Source organism: Chamaea fasciata, unplaced genomic scaffold (assembly GCF_029207755.1).
Source record: "Chamaea fasciata isolate MVZ Bird 193981 ecotype frontalis unplaced genomic scaffold, bChaFas1.0.hap1 SCAF_11, whole genome shotgun sequence".
Lineage (NCBI taxonomy): Eukaryota > Metazoa > Chordata > Aves > Passeriformes > Sylviidae > Chamaea > Chamaea fasciata.
In genome coordinates, this window is record NW_027094096.1 from 11,795,861 (window position 1) to 11,822,758 (window position 26,898).

General features: G+C 38.9%; 1 protein-coding gene across 1 annotated transcript; it reads left to right on the forward strand.

Annotated features, from left to right (window-relative positions):
• The first annotated feature begins 32 nt into the window (after positions 1-32).
• On the forward strand, positions 33-23,692 carry GRK7 (G protein-coupled receptor kinase 7). The gene is made up of 4 exons (XM_066193241.1): positions 33-3,399; positions 4,145-4,582; positions 18,227-18,498; positions 22,670-23,692. Exons 1-4 carry the CDS (start codon positions 2,797-2,799, stop codon positions 23,010-23,012), a joined length of 1,656 nt encoding a protein of 551 aa, XP_066049338.1. The 5' UTR covers positions 33-2,796; the 3' UTR covers positions 23,013-23,692.
• Positions 23,693-26,898: the final 3,206 nt, after the last annotated feature.

Below are 26,898 nucleotides of genomic sequence, written 5' to 3' on the forward strand. Positions count from 1 at the left end.
CCTCTGGTAATGCCATCTAGTCCCATCAGAGGACTTTCTTCATTTTTCTTTGCTCTATAGGTGGATATGGAAAGTACCAAATCCTGCTTTTAGCGCATGGCACTCACGTGCATGGCAAGAGTAGCTGAGAATTACAGTTGTGGAAGAGTTTTTCCAAAGTTTCTGCTCAAAGGGATGTTGACACAAATGAGGGATTAGGAAAGTTAATGTTGAAATCAAAGCAGCTGATATTTTTCTGTATGTATTTGCATATTATGAGTGTCTTGTTGACCAGTAATTGAGGTTCATCTAGAACATAAGGTAATGAATTTTAAGTCCTGCATATTTTCTCTGTGATTTAGAGATTATCTTAAGTCCCATTCTTTCTATGAGCTTTTCACCAGAGAAGTTCTCCAAATCACACCCTGATATGCCTGATTAGCATGGTAGTACATCCCTGTGTTCAGTTCTGTAAGTGTTCACCTCTTGTACATGCAAAATAAATAATTTTTGCTTCTCACCCAAACATACTGTTTTATGAGCAGATAACAGTACCTTAAACAGCCATTATCAACTAAAAGATTAATGCTGATCTACTTTTCTCCAGTGTTTAATAAATGCTGAGCAGATTTGGATAAGTCAGCAAGAAAATCTCAAAAGTGACTGGAGTAATGAGTATATGTTGAATGTCATATTGTTTGATTTTGCTTTTCATGAAGTTATGTTATTTTAGAGAAAATTTATATTCCATAGAAGATGGGAAAGATTCTAATTAATTGAGTAGAACGGTCTTTGGAGCTGTAAATGTGTCTGTCTTACGCATGTGCCATAAATATTAGGTATTTTCTTGATTTGCTTAGGCATGAATGTTCCAGTAGCTGGTGTAAGCTTGAGTTCAGCCTTAGAGCCCCAGCTGCAAGCCATTTGTCCTGCTGCTCTTTGAGCCATAGTGGATATTCTGCCAAACATTAAAAAGACCCTACTGAGTTTTAGGAAATTAAAAGCTTTATCTAAAAAAAAAAAAAAAAAAAAAAAAAAAAAAAAATCTGAAATTAAAGCCTTATTACCTGCCTTTCTCCACCCAGGAATGTGTTGCTGTAGGCCCCATTGTCAGGACAGCCACCAGCAGAATTCCCCATTTCTCCCATTGGCCCTTTGCAGTGTTGCCCATGCTGTTGGCTGCTCTGCTGAGCCCTTTACATAACTTTCTCCTGCCCTGTGCGTGCTCTCACCTGGCGGAACTGGCCAGGCTTTCAAGTCTCTGCCTTACAATTCCCCCTGTTCTCGTACACACAAAGCAGTTTGCAATGGATCAATGGATGGCCCTCTCCATACTCCTAGAAAAACGCACCTCCAAGGAATTTTGTAGAGTACAAGCATGAATTTTATGTCAAATGGATTCAATGTGAACAGGATTAAGCGTGTTTAAAACGAAACGCTGCATAGTTGTAGAGTGGCAAAAAGCAGCCAAGAAGAGGTTAACACTTTCTATAGAGAGTCTGAAAGGTGCCTGTTACTACTCTTGATGTTTAGTTCTTGTAATTCAGCTCTTCAGCTGGGTCTGAGATTGTGAAAAAAGAAAAAAGAAACTTGACCTTGACCTCAAGAGTACCACTTGACCCTAGTGTTACTTCTTTTCTCGTTCTCATACTACTTCCTTATATTTAAGGAAGGTTTAACAGCCAAATCACCTGACCCCACAGCAGAAGGGGGCTTAGCCTAGTGAGTGCCACACATAATTTTTATTCTTTTGAAGGGAAAAAAATGCCTTCTGGTAGGCAGCCAGCAAGTGAAGTCAGGTGGAATTTGCCTTCACTTGATTATAATCAGCTTTGTCCCTTTGTTGATGTCACCTCAGCTATATGTTGTTGCCACCTTCTCGTCCGACCACTTTCTGTTATAAAACTCAGCAGGGAAAATAAACTGAGGCCAAAACAACATATGGAAGTGTCTTGGCAAGATTTGGCTGTTCACTTGAAGTGTTTCTCTTTTTTCTGTGGGTAGGAGAAGTCAGAACTCTGTTGTTTCGTATATATAAGGATCATTATTTTTAGACCAGCGGCAGTTCTTAGCCTCTGCATGTAATCTGCTCAGACAGAGCCATGCGAGGCAGCAGGGTTTGCATGAACTGTCTGTGGGGCTCAGTCACTGATGTTGAGTATAACGAGTTTTGGAGGTGGGAATGCTCAAAGCACTGAACAGTGTGGTAATTCAAATCTCAGCATCTCATGTTCATCTCTGTCAAGGTCTTTTAGGCATAGCAGATTTGTGCTAAAAGTTTTTCATAAACCCAGTTGTTAGTCTGCTGGTGTTCAGTGTCAGCTGGGGGAGATCCAAGCCTGTTCCTGCTGACTGTGGCCGAAGTGTCCCTGAGTTGGAGAGTGCATGTATTGCAGCCAGGAATCTCTGCATGTTCCCAGCAGCCAGGAACAATACACATAGAGGAAATCTTGGTACATCTAAAGGTTATCAGGGCCCATTCTGAAAAACACCAGCTGAACCACGTGCCTTTGATACTGCCAGTGGGAAGGTTTGCCATCCCTAGGATGTCATCCCTCAGCTATACATAGCAATCTCAAAGCTTCTTACAGAGAAACCTCTTACCAGTCACTTTCCACAAATGGTGCCTATACCTAAAGGTACTTAGTGAAAATCCTTGAGAGGTATTTAATGCAAAAGCAGTTAGTCTCTCTGGTGTTTTTCAGAAGCCCTCACACTCCACTAGCAGGGAGAAGTGCAGTGCAGCTACAGCACAGCTCCTGGGCCAGTTAGTCATTTTGTCTGAACCAGGCTCTGCCACCCCAAGGGCTTGCCAAGATGTGTGACATGGGGGGGCTTGACAACCTGATTGCCAACACTGCCTACCTCCAGGCAAGGAAGAGTGGAGAAGGAGACACTAAGGAAATGCAAAAGAGGCGTAAGAGCCTCGCACTGCCCAAGATTGAGGACTGCAAAGACCATAGAGAGTCCATTGCTGGTGATTTTGACAGCATCTGTGAACAGCAGCCCATTGGCAAGAGATTCTTCAGAGACTTCTTAGAGACAGTGCCAGAGTATTTGGTAGCTAGGGACTTCCTGGATGAGGTGTCAAACTGGGAGCTGGCAGAGGACAATGCCAAGAACAGTACCATGGAGAATATTGTCACCAATTTTCTTAAGGAAGGCGCCAAAAATCATCTGTCTTTCATGAGCTCTGACTTGGTCAGCAAATGCAAAGCAGCTACTGCGAAAGACTATGAGAACATCATGCAGCTGGCCAGGGAGGAAACCAAAGTCTTTGTTAAAGACAAGCCCTTCCAGGACTTCCAGAACAGCCCCTTCTATGACAAATTCATCCAATGGAAAGTGTTTGAGAAGCAACCAGTAACTGATAAATACTTCTCTGAGTTCCGAGTGCTGGGTAAAGGTGGCTTTGGAGAGGTAAGAGCTTGTACTTTTAAGGATGTGAGTCATCTCTCCCCTTTCAAGACTAGGAGGTGGGTTTGCAAAGAGCAGTGGATCAAGCCATTGTATGAAGATATGTAAAATGTGCCCCTTCAGATTGCCCATTTTCCAGAAATCAGGCTGGGTTATTTATATTGTGATAGAGTCTCTTGTTAGTAAAAAGCTACTTCAAGGCTTTTATATTCTGTATCTATGCTAGTAAAAAAGCAGACTTCTTTACAAAAACTTGCATGAATGTTCATGTAGTTAACTATTGGTCTGTTCCTTGACATCTTAGCCTCTGCTATCTCTCACACTCCCAGCTAATTCCTAGCTGCAGCTGAGGGAAAAGCACACATTGAGATCTGTTCCCAAACTACAGTATGGAGGATTTTTGCGAGTCAAGAGAGTTTAACTGTATAGATTCAATCTGTATATGCTGCTTATTCTCATGATTACAAATTTTTGTTCTTGTTCTTGTGCCTTTTTATTTGCTAATACATGTGTACTAGTGGCATCAAGAGCTTTGCATCAGGGCCGCCAGCTACTACTGGTCTAGAACAGAACTGATTGCAGGCTTGTTTTTTCCTTGTTTTCTGTGCAAATATACTCTTCATAGAAGTTAGCATCAGCAGCTACTAATAGGCATCAGTGATTCCCCACTTCCTGCCTGTTACTACCCTTGTTATTCCAGTCTCTGTGTAAAATTCCTTTGTTATCTTTCCCTGTGAATCTTCTCTAGGTTTGTGCCATCCAGGTCAAAAATACTGGCAAGATGTATGCCTGCAAGAAACTGGATAAGAAAAGGTTGAAAAAGAAAGGTGGAGAGAAGATGGCACTGCTGGAGAAAGAGATCCTGGAGCAGGTCAACAGCCCTTTCATAGTCACACTAGCCTACGCCTATGAGAGCAAAACCCATCTGTGTCTTGTTATGAGCCTCATGAATGGAGGGGATCTGAAATACCACATCTACAACGTGGGAGAAAGGGGTTTGGAAATGAAAAGGATCATCTTTTACTCAGCTCAGATCACCTGTGGGATTCTGCATCTCCATTCCATCAAAATTTTGTACCGGGATATGAAACCAGAGAATGTCCTCCTGGATGATAATGGGCATTGCAGACTGTCTGATCTTGGATTGGCAGTGCGAGTCAGAGAGGGAAAAAGCATCACCCAGAGGGTGAGTACAAATTCTTTGAACATAGGCAGTGCGAAGTGAAGCTATTCTATTTCTAATGCTTTATGAGTCCAAGACTTAATTCCCCGGAATTGATTCTTTGCTTAAGACCTAATGTGGTTATTTCATTCTGAGAGACAGGTCGTAAGAAGATTTGGTGTATTAACTCCTTAGCTGCTGCATGTGGTAAAATAACTTCTCTGCAGAAACAGTAGAATCTGACTTTTTTATCTTAAGATAAACTCTTGAACCAATGACTTTAGAGACGCAGATGCTTTGTGCCTTATGGAATACTGCATAGTCAGGGATTTAACAAATTGTTTTATGAGCAGCAGTCAAAGATATGACTCCTCTGTATTCCACTTTTGCTCCTAGGAGAATACAATTTCTTACACATTACTCTAAAGTGATGCTGCTGATTGTATCGCAAGTGTGCGTAATAATAAATGCTGCGTAATAAATGACTTCCAACCTTCCATCCCCTCACAAATTAATTCCTGAAAACGTTAGCAGACTTGCCGGTTTGTAAATGTCCCTGCCTGTCCACATGTGTAGGAAGAAAAAGATGGATGACCAACTGGATTTTATGTGAATTAGATTGTGCAGCACTTCAGCTGTGCCTGTGGTCATTGCAGACTAACCTGGATTTGTAGTAAAGTCAGGAGATTTACACAAGAAATATGTATTCTTAATACATATTAAGCTTAACTGGTAGTTTAACTATGAAAAACACATATTTCTCTCAAGGTATCTGGAGCTTAAAGATGTGTATAATAAGAGGATGTGTCTGAAAAACACTAAGAATATGAAGAAATGGAAGCAACATTACAAATTGGTATATGTAGACAGTAGAAGAGAGGACCCACTCTAGGCCTTCTACATCATGTTTGAGTGCACATCTTTTGATGTTGTTAAATTCAGTAATTTTGAAGGATCTTTTCCTGGCAATTGAAGAAGTTTGTACTATGAATGGTTTTAGTACTCACTGAAAGAAAATGTGGAAATTGCTGTATGTATAGATAGTAAACAGTTTTAAAATTAAACCGCATGGTGTTTTGGATACGAAAATCCAGCTTCTGTGGGAGCTAAGGCAGGTTTTTCAGTAGACCTTATGTGAAATGAGAGTGTTGTTTTGTTTGTAAAGATGGCATTTTCATCAGTGAACCCAAAGGTATAAACCTTACTGTGCTTTGCAAGTTAGAGAGGAATGGAGTTACTATGATCAGAACAAATAGTTTTGTCAAAGGGCAATTTTTCTTACTTGTAAATACGTGGTGTTTGGCAGAAGGAAAAAACCATCAGAATTAAAGAGTGTATTTGGCAATACATAACCGCTTCTGTTGGTATTAGGGTAGAATCTCAAAGCAATATTAGACAGGGAGGTTGTTCCTCCTCACCTTCTATGACAGCCATCAAATTGCTAGTGCCTTTTCTTTTGGGTTTTTTGTTTGGTTTGGTTGGTTGGTTTTTTGTGGGGGTTTTTTTTGTATTTTTTGGGGGTTTTGGGGGGGTTTTTTTGGAAGCTCTATTCACCATTTTATGGGTGCTTTTATTAGAGCAAAAACTGCAATTAATACTGTGCTACATGATTGTAATGTGTTGTAAGGAATTTCAGTTAAAGGCAGTTTTATTCATATATTACATTGAAATAGGAGATGGAAGAAAAAGACCTTTTTTTGTGTGTATCATAACTGCAAATTAGTAAAATTAATAATTCCCGTAATTTTTTGGCGTTTCTGTAAAATAGTAATATTTGAAAGTTTCTAAAAAATTATATTATCAATACTCATGTCGTATACAGGAAGACCAAAAAACACATTTACAAAACTCACATTAAGCTTCACCATGTACTCTTGTAATAGAAGTGCTGTTAAATTAATTCTGGTCTACTAATCATAGTTACATTCTGAATTAAAATTATCTGAAAATTTACATCATAACATGCTTTTTGAGTATGACTGCCAAATTGTTATCACTTAACCAAACCTATACAAATCACTTTTTTCACCCCAAGGAATGTATGGCTCCAAGACAGGTTTATCAAATGAAATTTAATCAGTTGCACCATTTTGAGGACACAGTTTTATAAGGCCATTTTTATAAGCTAAAGCAGAATATATATTCCTTCCAGGCCAAATCTGTACTGTATTGATATCTAAATGCCTAATATCATAAAGCTGTTTGTAGATTTTGGATAATGGTTTGAACTGGCAATGTAAGGCTTACAATTTTCACTCATTAATTAGGGAAATTGCTACTGATCTATAGTATACAATATATGGATTTATCTGAGTATTAATTTCATTAGAGATTGAAAAAAATACACTATTTTAATGAATTCTGAAAGTTTTGTGCCCTCTCATAGCTGTACAAGCCATTAAAGATTAAATTTGTTCTGCTTTCAAAGCAGAAAAGGATTCCTGTCCTCTCATGTATGAATAAGTGCACATCACCCATACGTCAGCTGGAGGATCCATTAATCCCTTTTGTAAATCTTATTAGGTGATTAGGTTATCACATGACACAAGTAATAAGCTTGTTAATGAGTTCCTGTTTTAGACATTTTCCAAGTTTTCATTGAGGGTTTCTACAAACTCATAATGTTAACGTACTATTCATCAGCCAAAGAAATGTTCTTTGTGGGTAGAAAAGTTTTTTGAATTTTAGATGGATGACTTCAGCGTGGTCTTAATAAAAAATAAAATGTGTTTATGCTTCAGAAAAAGCATTGTGCAACTGATGATTCAATACTTACGTAATTGAAGAAGTAGCCTTGGTATCCTTTAAGTACAGCCATTACATACAGTCCTTTTGAAAGCACCTGTGTGCTCCGTACCAATTGCTCATAACTATTAAAAGTAAAAATACCTTGATTTCAGAAACAGTGCTCCTTACAAAGATCTGGAAAGAGTTGGATACCCAGCCTTCGTTTTCTCCTTCTCTTTTCAATTGCTAAAGCAGCAAGGAGGAACATCCAGCTTTCTGTGTGAATGTACTTTGAACTTACACTGTAGTTGTCAGTAATTGATACAATAATAATCACAAAATTTAGAAAACTTTATTTTCACTAAGTGCGCTGATTTGTGAAGTGCCAGCTGGCCCTAGAATGGAGAAATCACAAAAAAATATATATTAAAATACATGAGTTTGAATAATAACAGTCTTGAAAATAAAAGTAGAAGACAGTTGAAAGCTATTTACAAAGTCATTTTCCTTCATTAAACATACATGCATTATATGGGATATTCTCATGATAGCTACATGCACCTGTGCAATCTACCAAGAAATATGTCTATGCACATTAACTCAGGCAGAGCTCCTACTGGCATCGCTGGAAACAGAAACAAACTCTTACCCAGTGGTAATAAAACTATTAAGGACTTTAAATGTCACTATGAGTTCTCGTAAATGTGTCTGTTGTCTGTTGCATCTGGTCTGTTGTGTTGATCAGACCCTGCAGGAACTAGTTTGTATCTTGAAATTATGGCTTTTTAAATGTTGTTATTTTCTCTGTCTTACATAATTAGAAGAAACAGGCAACAAGGAGAAACTAAGAGCCTGCAAAGATGGCTTTTACACAGGCAAAGTGTACACACTAGACGGATTGTAGCACTAGGGGGTTTTTGCATGTGACAAAAATGAGGAGCTTCTATCCCAAGTTAATTCCATTTTTCCAGAAGTTAGTGTGTATTTGCTGTTTATTTAGGGAAGAATTTTCTGCCCTTACTGGGTATGGCTTTTGTGAAAAGCAACTGTTGCATGTAAATTGTGAAGAAGAACTTTTGTGCAGATGCATGTGAGCCAGAGAGCTTAAATATTGACATAATAACTGTGAAAAATAACATAAACATATTTTTGTAGTATTTATAAAAGTGCATTCATATCTTCAGAGGTTTCAGGCTTCTTCATAGTTTTCCTGTGCTATGTTTTATATATTTGAAGGACATCATAATATTTTTATAGGAAAAACATGTTTTGGTTAAAATCTTACTCAAAATGTCCTTTTGCCCTCCTGTATGTTTGTTTATTATAAGATTCTATTTCTTAGGAAAACACAAGGAAATCTATTTAGATGTTCCTGAAACTTGCAGTTTAATTTCAAGGCAGCTGAAAAGCAGGAGGAGGGTTTAGACTTGTGAAATAAAAAATAACTCAGCAAGCTATTCTACAGTTGACCTTTGTTCATTATCGCATGGAATTCTTATTGGATAAGATTCTGTAAAAATTTCTTCTTCCTTTGCACTTTGAAAAATGACAGCTCTTCATTTGCTCCAAATTAGAGGAACTTGCTGCTGTTTTGCTTCCACATTTTGAAATATGAGATGTAAAACTGATGATCTTTTTACTAACAGAACTTTGTTCTTAAAAATTTTGATAATTGCAGTTGTTAAGAGGTGTGTCGTCATGCCAGGTGTTTCAGATTCTTTTAATCTTTGAAATGTTCTTTACAGAATGCAACCTTACCCACAAAACTCCCTGGGGCCAGTTGGAATCCGTGCAAGGATACTGAGGGAGCAGGCAGAAGTGCTCGCCAAGGCACTTCCCATCAGACTCTCCCAGCAGTCCCAGAAAACCAAGGAGGTCCCATTTGGCTGGACGTTAGCGAATGTGATGCCCATCCACAAGAGGGGCTGGGAGGAGGATCTGGGAAAATACCAGCCTGTCAGCCTACCTTGGTACCAGAGAAAGTCATAGAGTAGATCATCCTGAGCACGATCATGCAGCACTTACAGGAAAACCAGGGGATCAGGCCCAGCCAGTGTGGGTTTTGGAAAGGCAGGTCCTCCTTGACCAGCCTCATCTTTCCATGATAGGGTGACCTGCTTTGTGGATGAGGAGGTGGCTGTGGATGTGTCTGTCTGGACTGTAGTAAGGCCTTTGTCACTGTTTCCTACAGCATCTCCTGGAGAACCTGGCTGCTCATGGCTTGCACAGGTGCTCACTGCTGGGTAAAAACGGGCTGGATGGCCGGGCCCAGAGAGTGCTGGGGGATGGAATTACATCAGCTGGCACCTGGTCACTGGTGGGGCTCCCCGGAGCTCAGTGCGGGGGCCAGCCCTGTTTTATGTCTTCAGTGATGGTCTGGACAAGGGGATTGAGTGCACTCTCAGTGAGTTCACAGACCTCACCAATTTGGGTGGGAATGTGGATCTGCTGGAGGGCAGGAAGGCTCTGCAGGGGGATCTGGACAGGCTGCGTTGATGGGCTGATGGCAGTTCTACAAAGTTCAGTAAGGCAAAGCAGCAGGTCCTGCACCTGGGTCACAACAACCCCCTTCAGACTACAGGCTTGGGGAAGAGTGGCTGGAAAGCTGTGAGTGGGAAAAGGGGGTTGTTGGTCAACAGCTGGCTGAACATGAGCCAGTGTGTGCCTGGGTGGGCAAGAAGGCCAGTGTCATCCTCGCCTGTGGCCAGAAGGACCAGGACAGTGATCATTCCCCTGTGCTCAGCACTGGTGAGGCTGCACCTTGAATCCTGTATTCAGTTTGGGCTTCTCACTGCCAGAAAGACCCTGAGGTGCTGGAATGTGTCCAGAGAAGGGCAGTGGAGCTGGGAAGGGTCTGGAGCACAAGTCTGGTGAGGAGCAGCTGAGGGAACTGGAGAAAAGAGGCTCAGGGGGACCTCATCATTTTCTGCAAGTCCCTGATAGGAGGTTGTAGCAAAGTGGGAGTTGGACTCTCCTCCCAGGTAACAACTGATAGGACAAGAGGAAATGGCCTCAAGTTGTGCTAGGGGATGCTTAGATTGGATATTAGGGAAAGTTTCTTACCCAGAAGATTTGTCAAGCACTGGAACAGGCTGCCCAGGGAAGTGGTGGAATCACCATCCCTGGAGGTATTTAAAAGCCATGTAGATGTGGGGCTTAAAGCATGGCTTAGTGGTGGACTTGGCAGTGCTGGATTAATGGTTGGGCTCAAGGATCTTAGAATCTTTTCCAAACTAATTGTATGAATGCCATGATCACGAAAGCGAAGGAACAAAAATGATTTTGTGAGACCATTCTGCCTCCTGCAGTTTTGGATACGGCAGATAGGATACTGTAGTCATATCAAATTAAGAGACTGCAATATGTTCCATGAAATACTTCTCCTACCCACAGTGTGCCATCCATTTTTTCTGTCAGGGTATGACATTGGAGCCCTTTATGATGTAGCACAGGGTCTCAGCGTGACTTTTACCATTGTTCCTCATTCAAGTTAATCTGACAGTTAATAAATGCTATAGCATTTTCTATAAAAAGTGTACATGCTGGAATGATCCCTTGGGTAAATCATCTAGTGGGCCACACATTGGCTCATTGTAGTCAAAGATATTTTTATTTCATTGGATAAGAAATGCAACATTTGGCTGACACTGTAATTCTTTGAACTTCTGATTTGACAGCTTTGACCAGAAGCGGTATTGCAGGAACAGTAAGCTGTGAGATGGTGAGGAATGTAGTACTTCTGTTCTTACTGGACCACATGTGACATTCCACTTGCTGTCATGAGTAGTTTCAGTTAACAGACATGCAGTTAGGTTTTTTAGGAGACAAAGTAAAATCGTGGAATTGCAGACACATGCAGGTGAAAACTGGAGGCTTGGTTTTGCCCATTATTTGAGTTTAAAATCTACTAATGAAAGGGAGCAGGTGGGTGGTTCTTAAAACAGGTATTAAACCAGAGTGTAGTTAAGCTGCAGGACACTCTTGCGAAAGGTCTTGGAGGCTCTACAAATTTATCTAGATTCAGGGGGAGAGTGGATAATTGATGGCAAAATGCTTCACTGAGAGAAACCATTTCTGTCTCTGCAAGCCATTGAACTGCAAATCGTTGGAGTCTAGGGAAAGTATAGAGAAGTCTCAACGTACAGCCCAGGCTCTTACAGACTTCATTCATCTGTTTGAATGTAATTCACAGACAGTGAACTGGCCGTATGGGCCATTGGTCTGATGCTGCCAGTACCCATCTCCTTGAATTTATATTTTAAAGAATGGTACCTCCAATGTTAGTCATAATCCTGAAAGATAAGGTGGATTAAATTCCCTGGATTTCACTGATCAGCAGGAAATCTCCAGGTCTCATTGACATTTGCACTGCTTAAACTACAGTGGCAGTAGGCACACTGGAGGGCCTCTGCGCTTCCCAGGGCAGCCTGTGGGCCTGTCCCCTCAGTCACAATTGTCACAGAACACAGATTTCTGTTTGATGTTCCCTTTCTGAGGAAGCAGTCTATGCATGGTGCCATGAGACAGTATTTGCATTCATTATGAGGAGCTTCATAAAATGCAGACAGAGCTAAGTAGATGGAGAGTTTTCTCCCTTATTAACACTGTTTATGGAATATTCTGTGGTTATTAAATAATGAAACCACAAATATCTCAGAAGTATTATTATTCCTACATGATAGATGGGAAATGATCAGGAGAAATTTTAAAAAATTAAAATCATGTTAGGTAGGCTAGAGAACCCTTGTAATTCTTGAATTCTAATTGTGTGCTTACTATTCTACCAAGTGTTCTGTTTGTCCTAAATGCTGCATCCTGTAATTTCTGATTGCTTCCCTGTCTGTGAATGCCTTCTGATATCTTCTGATGACACTTCACTGAGGTGGGAGTGTTAGCAGGTTCTCTCTTCAGTAGGGATTTGAGGCAAAGGTTTTCGTGTGACCATGGAGGAAGAAAGCGGGGAGCTGCTCTAGAATCCAAAGTTAAAACTGGTGCCCAGTTAATGGATTGTCCTTTCTCAAACCCTTTATCCCTTTGCCTTCCATACAGCATGAATCTAAGCTGAAACCATGTTGGAACTGTGTCTGTTTCTCTTCCCAAGGAGGAGCACACAGGCAGCAGTTCCTACTGCACAGAGTGGCTTTCTCTTTTGTTGTGCAACTTCCTTCACTTCAGTGATTACTGATGGCCAAGCTTAAAAGATTAAAAACCAATGCTGGATTTTTTTCACTATTCCAGTTAGTGACTTTGAACCCAGCGCCATATTTTCTTTTTTTCTAATATAGCAAAAATCTGTTTTGTCCCTTTTGTGCTTTTGCCTGTGTGGGCTTTTTTTAAAGCACACACTTTCCCTATGAAAATTATCTTCTTGTGTGAAAATCAAAAAAAGTTTGCTCTTGAATTTTGGATAAACATGTAGGATTAAGCTAAGATAAGGATTAAGCTAAGCTCCAATATTGTCTTTCTCATTATCTTCTCCTGTTAGTCTGAAGAGTCCTCCTTGTGTTCTTCTGAATCTGTAGCCCAACAATTCGTGATGGGCCATCCCATTGGGAGCTCCCTCCCTCTGCAAAGCATTAACAATATGCCAGAACCTTCATTCTGTGTGACTTTCCAGGGTGCCTTTTGCCCTATTTAGATTTAATTTTGTCTTCTTTAAAAAAAAAAAAAAGGTTGCCTATTAATTGGGTCAGCTGGTTTCTTGCTACTGTGTGAACGTGTGGTGAGAAACTGGAGGAACTGCAATTCTGTGTAACTCATTTAAATTACGCTCTGTTCCTCCTCACAGCCACTCTTGGGAGAAGAATTAAGATGGTGAAGTGAGTGACAGAGGCAGATCAGTGTTGTTCTCCACATCTAGGGCCTGTCAGCTTGTGTGCAGGGAAGAGATTTCTGTGGTCTGTTCCTGCATTCCTGCAGGGTCTATTAAGGCCATTGCTGAAGGAGCGGAGGAACAGCTGGACAAGAGAACAAAGCAGGCAGTGGCACCCCTTGGAGGAAGGAAGGACCGAGCCCCAGGAAACAGCTGATAGAGCTAAACTCAGCTTGTTTTTTTTCCTCTGTTCAACAGTTCTTGTGCCATGGCAAACAAAAGATAGACATTCTGATTTGCTTTACTGTTTGGTTTGTTATATCAATTGAGTTTGTTTTGCAGAGATCTGTGGGAAAAGGTAGCAAAGATCTAAATCCCGTTTCTCCCCATTTGCCTGTTTCTGTGCTGCTGAAAGCTCCAGAGAGTTCTCTCTCTTTCCTGCCTGCACCTGCTGGAAGCTGGCACAGGGGCGGTGTTGATGGGGCTGGGACAGCAGTCAGGGGGACTGGTTCTGCTCTGAGCTCTGCTCTGCCAAGTGCCCTTTGACTGCACTGGGATCTGAGTGCACTAAGTGCTTCTCAGGACCACAACTTGAATTACTAAAAGATTATAATTATGTGACCTTTGAAAAATTTATGCAGGATCGCATTTCACAAAAGAAACATTTGTATACTTTCAGATGAGTCATTTCTACTATGCCCTGTCAAGTCACACTCAAAGCAATAATTCCACTCAACAGAACTTCTTTGCTAATGTAGCCAAGGGCAGCATTTGGTCATGACATTTTAGAGGATTACTAAAAAATTGTCTTTTGGGTTGTTCTCAGGATAGTGAAATAAAGGGAAAGTAGATCTGTGAACCCTTTTCAAAAGCAGGTAAATTACAAGTTAATTGAAATTTAATGACTATTTTTATAATTCAAGCTGCATATGCAAGTGAGGCATCCTGCTTATCAGAGAAGACAATATTAGATGGAGAGCAAGGAAAACATAGCTAGTGCTGTGCTGACTACGCTTCAGAAAGTTCTGTGCCTCTACAATGGCATTTCTGTCTCCAGTAAAAAGCTGGGACAACATAATATTCTTTGTCTTCTTTGTGATATTTTTATTGATTGTGTCCCGTCATTGTTTCCAGGTCAGTGAAGGTGTCATATCATCTGTTTGTGTCTCTGCAAGATCACTTGATTAGTTAACACATATATTCAAATGGTTCCTTGTGTTACCAGGAATTATACAGGAAAGAAGAGGATAATGTGCTTGGTCTCAGTCAAAACCCAGTGAACATCCTAGTAGTGTAGAGTTGACAACAAAGGAATTAACGTTGCGTATGAGTTTTTTATTTTCTCTTTCCATTAAAAGAGTGAAATTTATCCATGTAGAGAAGATCTAGTAAGAAAAAATGGGTGTCAGTTAATACACAGCTTCTGAATTTATTTATAAATTGTACTGAATGAAAACATCTGCAGAATCATCCAAACCTAGTGATTTTTTTCTGTGATAGACATATGAGTATCCCATACTTGGAGATATCTGTTCTGAGGCATGGTCAGATAATTCTATCTGAATTAAATATTCAATACCAGCCCATGGGAAATAGATGCCTTCAAAAAAATAGTGCATTTATCTTTTGTGGTAGCTTTTAATTTCTTTGCTTTCTGTCCTTTTTTTTTCATTTTTGCACTAGAATATAGTTTACAGTATACTTATTTACTCCACAGCCTGCCAAGAGTTAGTTACTTTAATTCGCTTTTGCTTTGAGAATCAGTGGATACGTTTTCCACCTAAAGCATTATTTTTTGCTGCTCAGATTTCACTGCTAGTGAGAGTTGTACAGTTTAAAAACTCCCTTCACAAAAACTTCTATTTTACCTCCTTAGATAAACCTCTCCTGAGGTTACTGAGGCTGCCTTTCCTGTTGCTGTAGGATCTCTTTTCCTGGAAAGATGATCTGATTTTTACGTCTTGTTCTCCATTATGATTAGTGTAGGGATGTTAGGTATTACCTTCCCTCTAATGCTGCCTGCTCTCCAAAGATAGAATTAAATCTTCATTTGAAGGATCTGTGCTCTTCCAGGTGCTGAATAATTCCTTTTTGTGTGTTCTCTAATACAGGCTTTAGCATCTTTCTTCCCAAATGATTTTGCCAAAACTACACATTTAGAGAAATAGGTGGAAAAGACTAAAATTTAAGCTCTTTTCCTCCTTTCTTCAAATTCCTGTTTTGATAAAAATAGAGATTTGTGTATTTCTCCCCCCTTATTGTTTTTCTTCCGCCTTAAAAATTCCTGTTCTCTACTTGTGAAATGTGTTTGCTTCTGCTATAAAATGGTCATGTCTTAGTGGATTTTAACTCTTGAATCTTATGAGATTAAGTTTAGATTCCTGCTTCTTAGCCTATTCCTTCATTGTGAATTGTAGGAAAGCTTCAGTGTTGGGAGAGATTTGGTTTTAGATTCAAGGTTGGATGAAACTCTATGAGAAAACCAGCTCTCATGAAATTCTGAATTGAAATGCTTTGGCATATGAGAGGAATGATATGTTTCTAGACTTCCTCAGATGGAGTTGGATCAACTCAGTAACAGCTCAAGATTTCAGTGCTACTAATTTAGAATGTTGAAGTTTACTTCTTGTTTACATTTAAGCTCATCCACAGCCTGTCACTTCACTCTGAAGGGAGGCTGTTGTTGGTCCATTCACTTTTCTATTAAGTTGTGGTCGTGCTGTCTTTTTAGTCTGTGGTGATGGCCTTGCTTTCTCTGTTCTTGAGAAACACAAGCACCATGTCAAAGCATAGTTTTCTTCCAGATGGTGTGTCCTGCTGGAGGGTATGTTGAAAATGCCCATGGAAGAGCCTGAAGTTACTTGGCAACTACTTCTTTTGAAAAAACAACTGCAAGAAAAAAACACAAGTGGAAGGAAAGAGGCAGTCTGAAAGGAGCTGCCTTGAGACACATCTGTGACAGTAGATTTCACTCTTTTCCATATCAGATGTATCCAGGTTCTGTATGATGATGCTAAGTTGCAGCAAAGTAATCTCTTACCAGAAAGACCATATTGTGCTGTCAGGGCACATTTTGATGATAATGTGACTCAATAGTTCTTCGAGGCATTAGTGCCCCAGCTTCATCTCAGTAAAAATAAGAATGTTTATTGCTTCCCAGAAGGAGAAAAAAAAAGAAAAAAAAATCCAGAACCTATTTAGAGCTGTGTTTACTAATCCACAGTGAGCTCTGTGTGCAAGCTTTTGTATCAAAATTTTTCTACTACTTTCAACCTTTCCTCTCCCTTCCAGGTTTTTCTGAGGCCAGATGGGTCTGAGGTCTGTGGTCCGTGTTTGAGTGTCCCCTTCCCTGAACAGAGCAGTAATCATACCTAAGAATGTAATACTGTCAGGGTACCTCTCAATATTTTTAGTTAGAAAAACCCAGTGTAAGCAGTACAAATTGCCTGTGGGATGATGTTAGTGTCCGTGCTGCTCCTCTGTACGTCTGTGGCTTTAGCCAGGGAGGCAAATGTTCACTTTTAACCTTTCCTTTTGCTTTCAACCTGACTGATATTTTTGTTGTTCTCATCTCATTTCTGTTTTTCAATTATATGGAGGATTTTGCTCTATATCCTTAATAGTAAAAAAAAAAAAAATGACAAAGGGAGAAAATAAAGTGGATTTCATTTTCTGTCTGTTGGACTTATGTTTTAATTGATGCTAAAATGTTTCCTCTTGCATACTTTGTTTACAGTAGAGACATTATATGTCATAATGTGTAGTGACACAAGCTGAAGTTTATGGGGAGACCTGACTTGGAAGTACTGTGCCTAAATTTGCAAAAATCAGAGGGGTTATCCAACCCCATAAAATAAACTTCATCTGTTGAGCTGTGCTTTTTGTAAATACAATTTGTCCAAATAAGCTTAGCTCTACCTTTTCCTAACTGTTTTTCTTTGGAGTGAATCTCTGTCACTGATGTATTCTGATAGCAATAATAATGACCGTCTTGAGTAAGCTTTAGTGGGCTTCTGCACAGACACAGTTTTTTATTTTAAATTGTTATATTGGTAATGCATCAGTCCCAGTGTGTAAAAAAGATGTGAGACGTTCAGGCAACTTCTGGCATGGTTATCACTGTTAGCTGCATCTGGAAAGTACATATAATAGAGCATGAGACACAGTAGTAAACGCGGGTTCAGCTGAGGAAATGCTGTTGCAATTGAAATCCCACATCCTCCGTCATGTAACAGTGCAGCAGAGAGAGCTGATCCCTTCACTTCCCTCCCAGGTGAGTCAGCTCCCTGGGGACAGAGGCAGCAGGAGCTATTTCAGACACTGCAGCCTGTCCCCCAAGGGGAAAGTGGCAGGCCTGGGCTGGGAAGAGAGCAGGCGGATGCCCCTCTCAAAGAGTGGCCATTTCTTCTCTCAGAGAAGGGGCTGTTAGTTCTGTAAATAGTCTTTGTTCAGGCATCTTTTTTTTAGTTGGGAAGTATGAATTTGTTCCTTCACCCAAATGTATGTAATTTATGAATTATAATTTTCATAGGTTTACTTTCCTACAGTGGTTTTTAAGAGTTTTTCTTGGCCCTTGGTGGTAGAACATTTATCCAGAAACCAAGAGGGAGGTGGTTGAGAACTTCCTCATTGCAACTCAGCTGCTGGCTTGAGAATTTTCTCACTGGCAGCAGAGCCCTGTGTTGGACCAGTTATAACCATTGCACAGTGATTGTTTTGCCTGATTTTTGTATTTTTTAAAATCTTTTCAAATTGATTGCTACTTGTGTTTACACAACAAAACTAAGAATATCTTCAACGAAAAAAAATAAAATGGAGGAAGAAAGCAAACTAGCCGTGAATTTAAAAATAAACCACTTCTAGGTAGAAATTGCACTGACATTTCACCTTTGAAAAGCATACTTAAGACACTTTTCCTGTGTGCTGAGATGTTTAAATAGAGATATGGTCCATGTGCTAAAAAAGTTATACTTCACAGTTTCTAGATTAAAAAAAAGATCAGAGTTTCTAGATATAAAATATATCTGTAGAATTACTAATATTTTGGAAGAATTATAGACTAGTCTGTTTATTTGTATGCATTTCACTACTGATATTTTATAGTAAATCTGTGTGTGTGTTTGCAATAGGCTGGGACAAATGGTTACATGGCTCCAGAAATCCTGAAGGAAGAGGACTACAGCTATCCCGTGGACTGGTTTGCTATGGGGTGCACTATTTATGAGATGGTTGCTGGGCGAACACCATTCAAGGATTACAAGGAAAAGGTCAACAAGGATGAGGTTAGAAGAAGAACTCTGGAAGATGAGGTGAAATTTGAACATGCCAGCTTTACAGAGGAAGCAAAAGATATTTGCAAGCTGTTTTTGGCTAAGAAAAAAGAAGACCGTTTAGGAAGCAGGTATGCCTTCTCAATCTCAGTAAAATAGAGATTAAAGCTGCAAACAATATAGTTATTTTATTTATTGCACAAAACGGGTTAAATCTTCACTTTCTACAGAGTGATGAATTATCCCTTTCACTTCTAGGAAGAGAGAGGTGGAAAGTTTTGAAGTTAATATGGAAATAAGGAATGTTGTTGCAATAGTGTGATCATCTATCCTCACTCTAGATGACTCATAGGAGTTGCCTTCTTGTTACTTTCTGTGTTAGACTCTATATAGTTTTGGGAGAAAGGGTCAAAAAGGTTTTTCTTACACATTCTTTCCTAAAGATAAAGAATATTCAAGTGGATACCTGCATCCCTGTTAGTGCAGACTGAATGCGGAACATTAGGCTGTATCACTTACTGGAATGATGTGGGCAGAAATCCAAATCTGCAATGTGGATTCTTTTCCCTGCAGATATCTAATTTGCAAAGCTGCGTCACTGGCTTCTTACTGGAGAGATCTTAACCCCTCTGCTCTGCTCAAGTGCTTTAAAAAAATGCTGTAGTTCTGGTCATCCTGACTCATCCCAGGGAGAAAAAGAATATTTGGCACAAATTCCTGTAAAGCAAAACATTTCTGGGCCCTTCAGAGGTGGCTGTAGGTTGATGAAGACTGGTGGATATGTCTGTGACTTAGCAGTTTCAAGGAACTGAAACTGCTAACAATACAATAAGAAGAGAATTGCAAAGCTAAACCTTGTAATGTTCAACTTGTAATAGCTCTGATCCCTCTGATATGTGTGTGTATAAATAATGTAGTGCATTTCTAATTAGACAGATTGCAGATCTACATTTGCAATATAGACAAATTAAAGAAATATAATAAAAATGTAAAAAATTAATAGGAAACTGGTAATACCTATCTTTAGAATACACCGTGATTTGAATCATTACTGAATACAATTGTATGTTTCAGGTGCTTTTCCAGTCTAAAGGTGGAATAGACAAAGGATCTCATTGAATTAATGCGTAGATAGTCTTCTAAATTTATATTTCATAACAACGTGGAACAGTTTTTCAGAATGTTAGGCAAATATTTGTCTGAAAGAATTAACTTGTAATGAAAGATAATGGATCATTAATACACATATTCTTAATATTCTGTTGCTAAATGAAGGCAGCTACTCTTGTGCCTGATGAATTTTCCCAGCAACTGTGCCAGGCAGCAGAAAGAAGTTATTTTCAGCAGCACATGGGAGTATGTTCAATACAGAATCTATATTATTTTACTATGTTTTAAAAGCGTACTTTAAAAGCAAATTTAACACAAAAACATTCAGAGCACTCTCACTTAAAGTCAGCATACTTTGCAGACATTTGGATTCACAGCACTTTGTGAAGTAAACAAATTTCAAAGTAGGGGAAAATGAAATTTAGGAATTGTCAGTGACTTGATTGAGTTCAGTCAGCAAGTCTGAAACACAACCAGCAGCAGACGATTCACTTACCGTAACCACATCGCCTTTTCCAGATGTTCCATAACTTCTTTGCAAAATGAGAAATGTACACAGAAAGGTTACTACACACAGTATTTTTAGTTTTCTGCTGTTTAAGATATACTTCCTCTGATGTGTCATACTTAGAGAAGCCAAACAATAGGATGTATACCCTGAGCATGATACAGAATAAAAACCTGCACATACCTCTTAAACAGGGTGATACTATTCAGGACAGCTGTGTGTTATGTAAAGATTAGTACTGTAATTCTCCTAAGGACAACAAGAGCTTGGGTTATCCACAGCAGTGCCTGTTGCATAAGTTAAAGCTGCTCAAAGACAGCTTTATTTTGTACACCTGACCTTTTAAAACACTCCACTCTTCTACTGAAGATTTGATTTCACTAGCTAACTCAGGAAAGATGTAACCCCTTCTCTCCACTCAAACTTTTTGAGATAGATCTCAAAACTGTCAAATCTCAAATCCCAAACCTGTAAAGTGATTTCTTTTTAATGGAAGAATACAAAATTGACCAACTTCATGTGAGTTCATTTGCTCTTCCTATTTAAGTTACATAAAAATGCAGTTCACAGAGGATGGACTCAAGTTCTTCTCCAGCTAGTTGGAAGATGTCTCAGTTCCAGCAGATGGCATTCATGTAGCTTTACATTTTTCAACTTTTTATGGTTTCAGGAGGAAGAACACTGCAGCAATCCATTTTGAAGCCTCCACCAGCTTCTAGTGCTTTTTGGTTTATGTTACAGAAAGGAAAAGCAAAATAAAGGGAGATTTTTGCGAGTGCATCTGCTCAGTCAGCGCTACTGGCTCACCAGTGTCCTAGGACACCAGTTAATTTGAACAGCAGCTGAAATGCATTTCAGGCTAACAGTGAATGTGAATAAATCATGTCAGGTTGCTCAAGTACTTGGTTATCATTGGCTAGGTAAGATAGGAGATGATTTTGCAAGCCTATGGATATGCTGAAGTCAAGATCCTTAATCTCTACATTCATAATTTGTTGGGGTTGAAAACATAATATTTTTCATTGCCCAGCATGCCTGGATGGCAGCATCCATCATTCTTCAGATCCGAGCATCCTGGTCATTCATGGTGGTGTAGAGTGGGTAGTGGCTGGTGGTGGCTTTCTCTGAAGAGCTGGGCAGCAGAGGTGCAAAGTGACAATTTTCTAGCAAGGAGCTGAAAAGACCAGCTGGTGGCTTCATCTCTGCTGTGCCCAGGGAGCACCAAGGCAGGCCAGCCGCACAGCAGGGCAGCATGAGGAACAGGCAGTAGTGCCAAGCTGGATGAGCTGTTCTGCATGCATGGAAATAAAGATTTTAAAAAATAAAGATTTTTCCATAATCACACAAATCTATTGCTTTGATATGGTGCTTCTGCACATTTGGAAAGATAAAAAGATTTGCCGAAGATTTACATTACATTTTATTCATAGAACATTGTCTAGAAATACATGAGGGCTTACACTTTGCTAAGTTTGATTTTGTAAGGAGGTTGGAAAAGAAAAAAGCGACGTGTTAGTAACAACCATTTTGTGAGGCCAAAACGCAGACAGATTTGGTTTTCCTACGTTACTGTTTTCAAGAGCAGTGCATCCATGAATACATTAAACAAGGAACGCATAGGTGTGCAAAAGACAGTGTTCCTCTTTGCTCCTCCTTTCTCTAGAATTCTGAATTCAGACTTCGCATGCCTTGGCATTAGAGGCACAGTTCAAAAGTTGTGGTCCTTGGTCATGCTTCAACAAGCACCATTTGAAGCTCAGATGATTTTTATCACCAAAAAATATCCTACAAGTCTCTCTCTAGGTCTTCAATGAAACAATTTACTAGTACTTTTACAGCTGAAGTTCTCCCTGAGGTCTGCAGTTGTTTTTCATAAGATTTTTTTAACTTAAGCATTTACAATGATTTAGTCCTTTCTGGTTTTTATTATTGGGTTTTAACTATATTAATAAAGGATTATGTTTGTGACAGTGGCACACATTCTTTTGTTAATGTCATGATCTGTGAATCTCTTGCCTAAAAAAATCTTTGTTAATTTACAAGAGTAGTTAACTTTGCATGAGTAATCACTATAAGTGGGAGTGTTTACTTGAGTGACATAACTGGGTTTTAGGATGTAAATGTGTTGATGCTTTGAATTAAGATAAAAGAAGAATTGTGATTTGTCACCAGCTTCCTATTCAGACTATTGCTGCTCCGAATCAGTCTTTAGATGTATTAACCCAATATACCCCATTCTAGAGTTTAATACATATTCTTACCCTATAGTACAGATACTTTATTCTATAGATACAGAGCCAATCACTGAACTTCCCTTGTGGGATAGTAAATCCAATACTGCCCCTTCCCACCCTGCTGTAAGTTCAGTTCTGGTGGAAGTATAGCTTTGGATGGGGTATCCCAGATGCAGCACTGCAGCTCCTGTAGCACCTTGCCTGGGCTGATACACCCTGAGAGGTGCAGGAAGGAGTAATGGGATCAGAAAGTGGTCAGCTTACGATGTACAATGCAGCGTTCCTTGGTTAGGAGAAAAGGAATTGTGTTGCATGATATCTATATATCTAGATATAGATAAATAGGTGCATATGTATATATAAAAAGTACTGTCATGTAAAAAACACAGACACCCTTGTATCTCTCTGAGAGCAGAACACACTGATGGACAAGCTTTTGCTTTATTGCAGGAATGAAGACGATGACCCAAGAAAACACAGCTTCTTCAAAACGATAAATTTCCACAGGTTAGAGGCAAACCTTATTGACCCTCCATTTGTGCCAGATCCATCAGTTGTCTATGCCAAAGATGTTGCAGACATTGCTGACTTCTCTGAAATACGAGGAATTGAGTTTGATGACAAAGACAAGAAGTTCTTCAAAAAGTTTGCGACAGGTGCTGTCCCTATACCCTGGCAGGAAGAAATCATTGAAACAGGACTGTTTGATGAACTAAACGATCCCAACAGAGTAGTTTCTGGAGGTTATGCGAATGGAGGGGAAGCTAAGTCAGGAGTTTGTTTGTTGTTGTAATTATATCATTACCAAAAGAGTAGAAACCACCTCAGAACTTTCCAAATTCTGACTCTGTTTCAGAAACTCAGTTACACCTGTTTGAGAAGAGCCAGCCAGTGTAATGGGACATTGGCTATGTAGGACCACCAGCTGAATAGACTCTATTGTTTTCCTTTCCTCTAAGAAAGGAGATATTTTTGTGTTACATGAGATGTATCAAATGAAGAACCATATTTCTCCAAGAAGCTTAGAATAGAAATTCTGAAAAACAAAAAGCAATGATAGAGTGAAGAGGCAGCAGCTTTTGAAAATGACTGATTACTGTTTTGAATACAATGATTCGTTGGTTTTCTTTCTTTTTTCTTGTTATTTCTACTAACATTTCCTCTTTGTTCTACAGTTTTCAGGAAGAATTTTTTCATTTTCAAGTAATCTCGGACAGTGGAGCTCATATACCCTGTCAAACTTGGAATCTTACTGGTTAGCCAGTCTGTCTGTTAAATTCTGTTAGTTTTTGGGTGGTTTATTGTAATATGTTCAAATTGTCATAAGATATAAAGAAAGCTCTACATATCACTTGGAAATAAAAACAACAGGATCAAACTCTTTGCAAAAGTGATTTTAATGGAATGAAGATAAGATTTCACCAATTTAATGGAATAAAGCATTTATTTATTATCATTAATTGTAATCTTACAAGTGATAATACTATATACCAAGAAAATGTATTTATAAGTAAATACATATTCTTTTTGACAAATTTAAACTTATATCAGATTTCCTGATATTTTTTTCTGTATTTTGGTGTTAAATTAAGCTACAGATAGACTGAAGCATTTTGTAATTGACTTTTTACAAGACATTTACTTCAGTGTAATATAGATTTTCATTCAAGTTGCAAAATGCATTATACTGTTAAGTGATGTAATGGTGAAAAGGTTATGTATGCAAGCTAAAACTATCTTCAAATGTTTATTGATTCTCATGCAAATTTTGAAGTGTTTTTATTTTTCGATTTTATGGCAACCTAAATTGAATTACTTGGGAATATTGCTAGGAATGCTTGCTACTGGTGAAGTGTATTACTCATGAGATGCCTCCTGCCGATTTTCTGTGGTAAGAAAATAGGCAGTTGTTCTTTGCACAGTTTCTAAACCTGATCCTGCACATGCTGGTCACTGTCATCTATCCAGCCATAATTTCCATTGACTAAAGTGGAAGTGGAAACTACTTCATTCCTTGGAGTCCTGGAGGCTGCAAATGCCCCATTTTCTGTTTTTCATACAGCAAACCTCCTACTGAACTCAAGGACTTCTTTTAGCTAGACACTAGGACTAACTCACACGTCTGTTTTAGAGGAGGAAAACCTGTAGATACAATGTCTTCTGTACTCAGGTCTGTCATGTGCAGCACAGAGCACTGGTTTTTATTTATAACCTAATAGCACATCCCAAACTCTTAAGTTTTAAATACTGTAAGTGTTTTAGTCACAGCTAAGTAATACTTTGGTAATACTTTGTGTTGTTCTGAGTAGAAAAAGAATTGCTCTTTTTTCCTTTTAAATTTGCTTTTCCGGTGTTTTATATACATAATATTCAAGTGAAAAATCAAGAACCGTGTTACTTAGGATTAGTGGGTAATTCTGTTCATGAATTATGAGCATAAAATTGTCTGCCTTTTGAATGGAGACTTTCTGTCTAATAATTTAAAACAATATAAGCTGAATTCTGCCTTTGTCTTTTAATTGAGAAGGATGATCATGAAAGATGGTGAAAAGCAGAGGAAGTTGAGAGAAGAGTGATGTCCTGGCATAGATTTACAAGAGAGCTTCCACTATTGACATCCATTGAGTTAATTTCTCATTGCTCCCACCTGCAAAAAGCCCTCACAGTGCTAATAAATATATTAGGCCAGTATATTTAAGAAACCAAGACAGAAAACTTTACTATTATATGCGTTTTAAAAAACCCACAAAAGTGACACAAAACCCACAACCACCACCTGATTACAGCTAGGAGAGACCTGTTAGTGCTAGTGGCATAAAACTTCTGTCCTGAATTGATGTACCTTGAATCCATAGAAATGGTTTTAAAAATCCTTCAGAACCATAAAGCAGTACTCTGAAATGGCCGTAGGTTTTCCAGTGCATAGCTGAGTTTTAAGTTGCCATTTAGAAAGAGGTTATGTATAGACAGAACTAGAATTTAATGTCTTGTTAGAATCAGATATCCCCAGTGATACTGGGTGCTGCAAGACTGCATTTTTCAAAATGTGTTGCAATACTGAGATCTGTGAATTTGGTACACCATGTATGCATAACATTGGATTATTTAGGTTTTAGAAATGTTGTGGTGTCACAGCAGGATGTGCATCAGTGAGATCCATAATGTTAAGTGTTTCATGAATCATTCAGAGTAACACATCAGAAGTCTGATAATGCACAGTTTGGCACGGTGTATGACAGAGAAAAATGTGTTGTTTTGAAATATTCATTTTAATTTTCTAAAGTTCTCTTTTCACAACATGGACAACTTCTATTTCCACCATGGAGAGGAAGCAGGACAAGGATTATTTCTGAATTCCTGTTAGCACTTTCAGTCAGTCCTTTAAAAATTATTTTCCAATATTTTAAGGAATCTGTAAAATACTTGGTTCTTTTGTTCTTCCTGCCACTGCGAAGTTCCTTGTTAAACTTTCAGGAGCAAAGTTATGTTAACAATCTTCTTCACCTTAACAAAAAGCCAGCAATCCCAAAAGATTTACATGTTCAGTGAATTGTCTTACTGCAACCAAAGATGCTACTCATGTGAGTAAACTTAAACGTATATGCAAATGTTGCAAGAGCAGGGCCCAAGACAAAAGTATTGACCAGGTTACTGGATGTTTATGATAGAAAATGAGGGATGATTTTGGGGGAGGAAAATAACCATGTGGTTGTGGATTACTTGAGTTGTTGTGGCAAAAGGAAATTATGTCATTTGAAACTGCAGTTTTTTTCTTCTAGCTGTCTCCCTTTTTGCTGCTTTGCCAATGTTGTGGTGTCTCACTTGGCTGCCTCATTTTCCAGCAGATAAGATGCATTTGAGTGCTAATATAATCTTAAAAACTAAATGTGAACTCTATTGCATTAAATGCCATCTGCGACAGGTTACAGGGTGCCCTGGCCGCTCCACAGGCATTGTACTAACAGTGCTGTCTTTCCTGCCCTGTTTTACCCAGTCCAGCTGTGGGAACTGTTTGGTAATTCTAACAGTAGCAGGTTAAAATGTGAAATTTGTAGCAGCTTGATGTGTTCTTATAAGAACATAATTTAAAGTTCAATAACGTTCCTGCTGGCTCTGAGAAAGTATAAGAGAAAGACCTTTCCCTTGTATCACAAGTCCAGATTTTCTTTGGTATTACCTCTGTTCCCCTTATCATTACTCCTCTCATTTCACTGAGCAGAGACAAAATGATGTTTGGTATTAATATTAACCTAATGAAATCACTGTTCACAGAGATCATTTCTCAGTGGTACCAAGTACCTTCAGTTGTTTCATGGCAAAGGCTCATTTAGTCACTACTTACCTTGTGTTGCAGCAAGTAGTCCACTTTTATATTCCAACATGAAATAGATTTAATAATAGGAACCTGTGTGCAAATTCCTGGCTATTAGTGGCATCTTTATTAGGGAAGGTAACTTTCCATTAAGCTAAGAGCATCATAACAAATAGAATACTTGAGATAGTTACTTCTTCAACCATAAACAAATGCCAATACAGAAGTAAAATGAGATCTATAGTTAGAGCAGATGCCTGAAATTGTACAGTTGTAGTTATAAAGTGATGCATGGTTTTATATACTTTTTATATCAGCACTTTTTAGAAATAAAATGCTTATAATACTGTATTTAAAATATTGTCAC

Excerpts from the sequence above, each read along its gene's own strand:
- GRK7 (XM_066193241.1), top strand. The coding sequence starts at position 2,797 with ATGTGTGACATGGGGGGGCTTGACAACCTGATTGCCAACACTGCCTAC. Across the intron at positions 4,583-18,226 it reads GAAAAAGCATCACCCAGAGG|GCTGGGACAAATGGTTACAT; the intron begins GTGAGTACAAAT and ends TGTTTGCAATAG. Across the intron at positions 18,499-22,669 it reads GAAGACCGTTTAGGAAGCAG|GAATGAAGACGATGACCCAA; the intron begins GTATGCCTTCTC and ends GCTTTATTGCAG.